Here is a 1538-nt window from a genome sequence, read left to right as displayed (position 1 = left end):
TATTAGGGAATTGATAACTTTCTCTAAAATCTATAAACTAAAAACTAGTCATTTAAAATTTTAAGAAGAATTAATATGAATAAAATTGGAAACATTTTATTCTTTATGGTATGTTTTAATCTCCGTGAAAATTCTACACCGTCAAGTAAATCGGAACGAGGGAGTATAAAAGATTGAAATAGATAACATTTCTGTGTCAATGTCCAACAGATATTTGGATAAAACCCACATAACTTGCAATGATGGAAAAAAAAAACAAAAACAAATAGACAGACAGACAGACAAACAATCGTCTAACCCTATTTGCTTAATTTATGGCAATAAAAAACTGCTCGACAGACACCGGAAATATCTTAAAGGAGGAGTCGGTAGATCCTCAAATCTAGAATTGAGTGCAAGAGTACCTTGTGATATGTACCACCAAATGTGGGTTTTGTATTGCAAATTCCTCAAAACTAGGTGCACATATTATCTCTATTTTGTGGTCGATAATCATCTGCAATGCAGCGACTCTTAATGTCTCATTTGCACAAATTTCTGAGATCTCCAGCACTTTGAGTGCATTTGACGAATCTATCAATTTTAGTATGTGTTCTTCGCAAAACTTCTCCAAATGTGGAATTGCGTACTTATGAGATGCAAGTGCTAGACAGTAATAATGCATCTCAAACTTTTCCTTGGACAAATTTCCACAGTAAAGCAACTCCAAGAAGGTCTGAAGTTCTTCATGATTGAACTCAGGTAGACATACAGAGTCAATTTGGGCGGATTTGCATGTATCTGATGATAACATATGTTTGAAAACTTCAGATCTAGTTGCCTGCATTATTTTCAACAGAATGAATACAGAATATCAACATCATTACAATTCAGGAAAGGAATATAGCTAGACTACAGGGGTTAATTACTTATGCCCCTGTAGTTGGCATGCTGCTAGATAGAATTGTACATATACTAACCAGCAAAAATTTATGTGCAGGTATAGAAGGTCCATCGCCAGGCTTGACTTGAATATCCGAATGACTTTCCTCTGTAAATGCAGCAGCTAATCCACCAAGATAATTTATCCATTGTTCTTCTCTCAGTTTCATTTCCTTTTTCGTTTTCTCTTTTGATCGCTCCCCTTCCAATTTCACTCGTACTACCTCCCCGTTCGCTTCCGTGATCCACCGGTTAGCACTATCCCTACCCTAAGGGATATGACAAGAAGTTGTTATAAAGAATCGGACTCGATCATCGCAACATATAAAAATTATGAATAGTCAATTAACATCATCTCAAAATTCTCAACATTCCACAGGATACACGCACATAGTCCCATATATATATATATATATATATATATATGCACGTATTGTTTTTTAACCAAATCGAAAAGAACAAATCCTTAATCACACCACTAATCTTACAAGTTTCAACATGTACGATTTACACTAAAAACAGTATTGCTTAAACAAATTGTTGCGCTAACGAAGAAGGATAAGCAAAAAGCTAGTAGTATATGATCAGGAAAGGTATTCCCCACAAACGAAAATGCA

The 1538-nt window shown here is 34.9% G+C and overlaps 1 protein-coding gene across 1 annotated transcript; it reads right to left on the bottom strand.

Moving 5' to 3' along the window:
* Positions 1-382: 382 nt before the first annotated feature.
* On the bottom strand, positions 383-1091 carry LOC113337990 (BTB/POZ domain-containing protein At3g56230-like). The gene is made up of 2 exons (XM_026583516.1): positions 960-1091; positions 383-820 (listed from the first exon to the last, which is right to left on the bottom strand). The coding sequence occupies exons 1-2, from the start codon at positions 1089-1091 to the stop codon at positions 383-385; spliced, it is 570 nt and encodes a 189-aa protein (XP_026439301.1).
* Between the last annotated feature and the right edge of the window lie 447 nt (positions 1092-1538).

The sequence above is a fragment of the Papaver somniferum genome, unplaced genomic scaffold (assembly GCF_003573695.1).
Source record: "Papaver somniferum cultivar HN1 unplaced genomic scaffold, ASM357369v1 unplaced-scaffold_18, whole genome shotgun sequence".
Classification (NCBI taxonomy): domain Eukaryota; kingdom Viridiplantae; phylum Streptophyta; class Magnoliopsida; order Ranunculales; family Papaveraceae; genus Papaver; species Papaver somniferum.
Note: the sequence above shows the minus strand (reverse complement) of the source record. Positions and strands in the feature narration are given on the sequence as shown.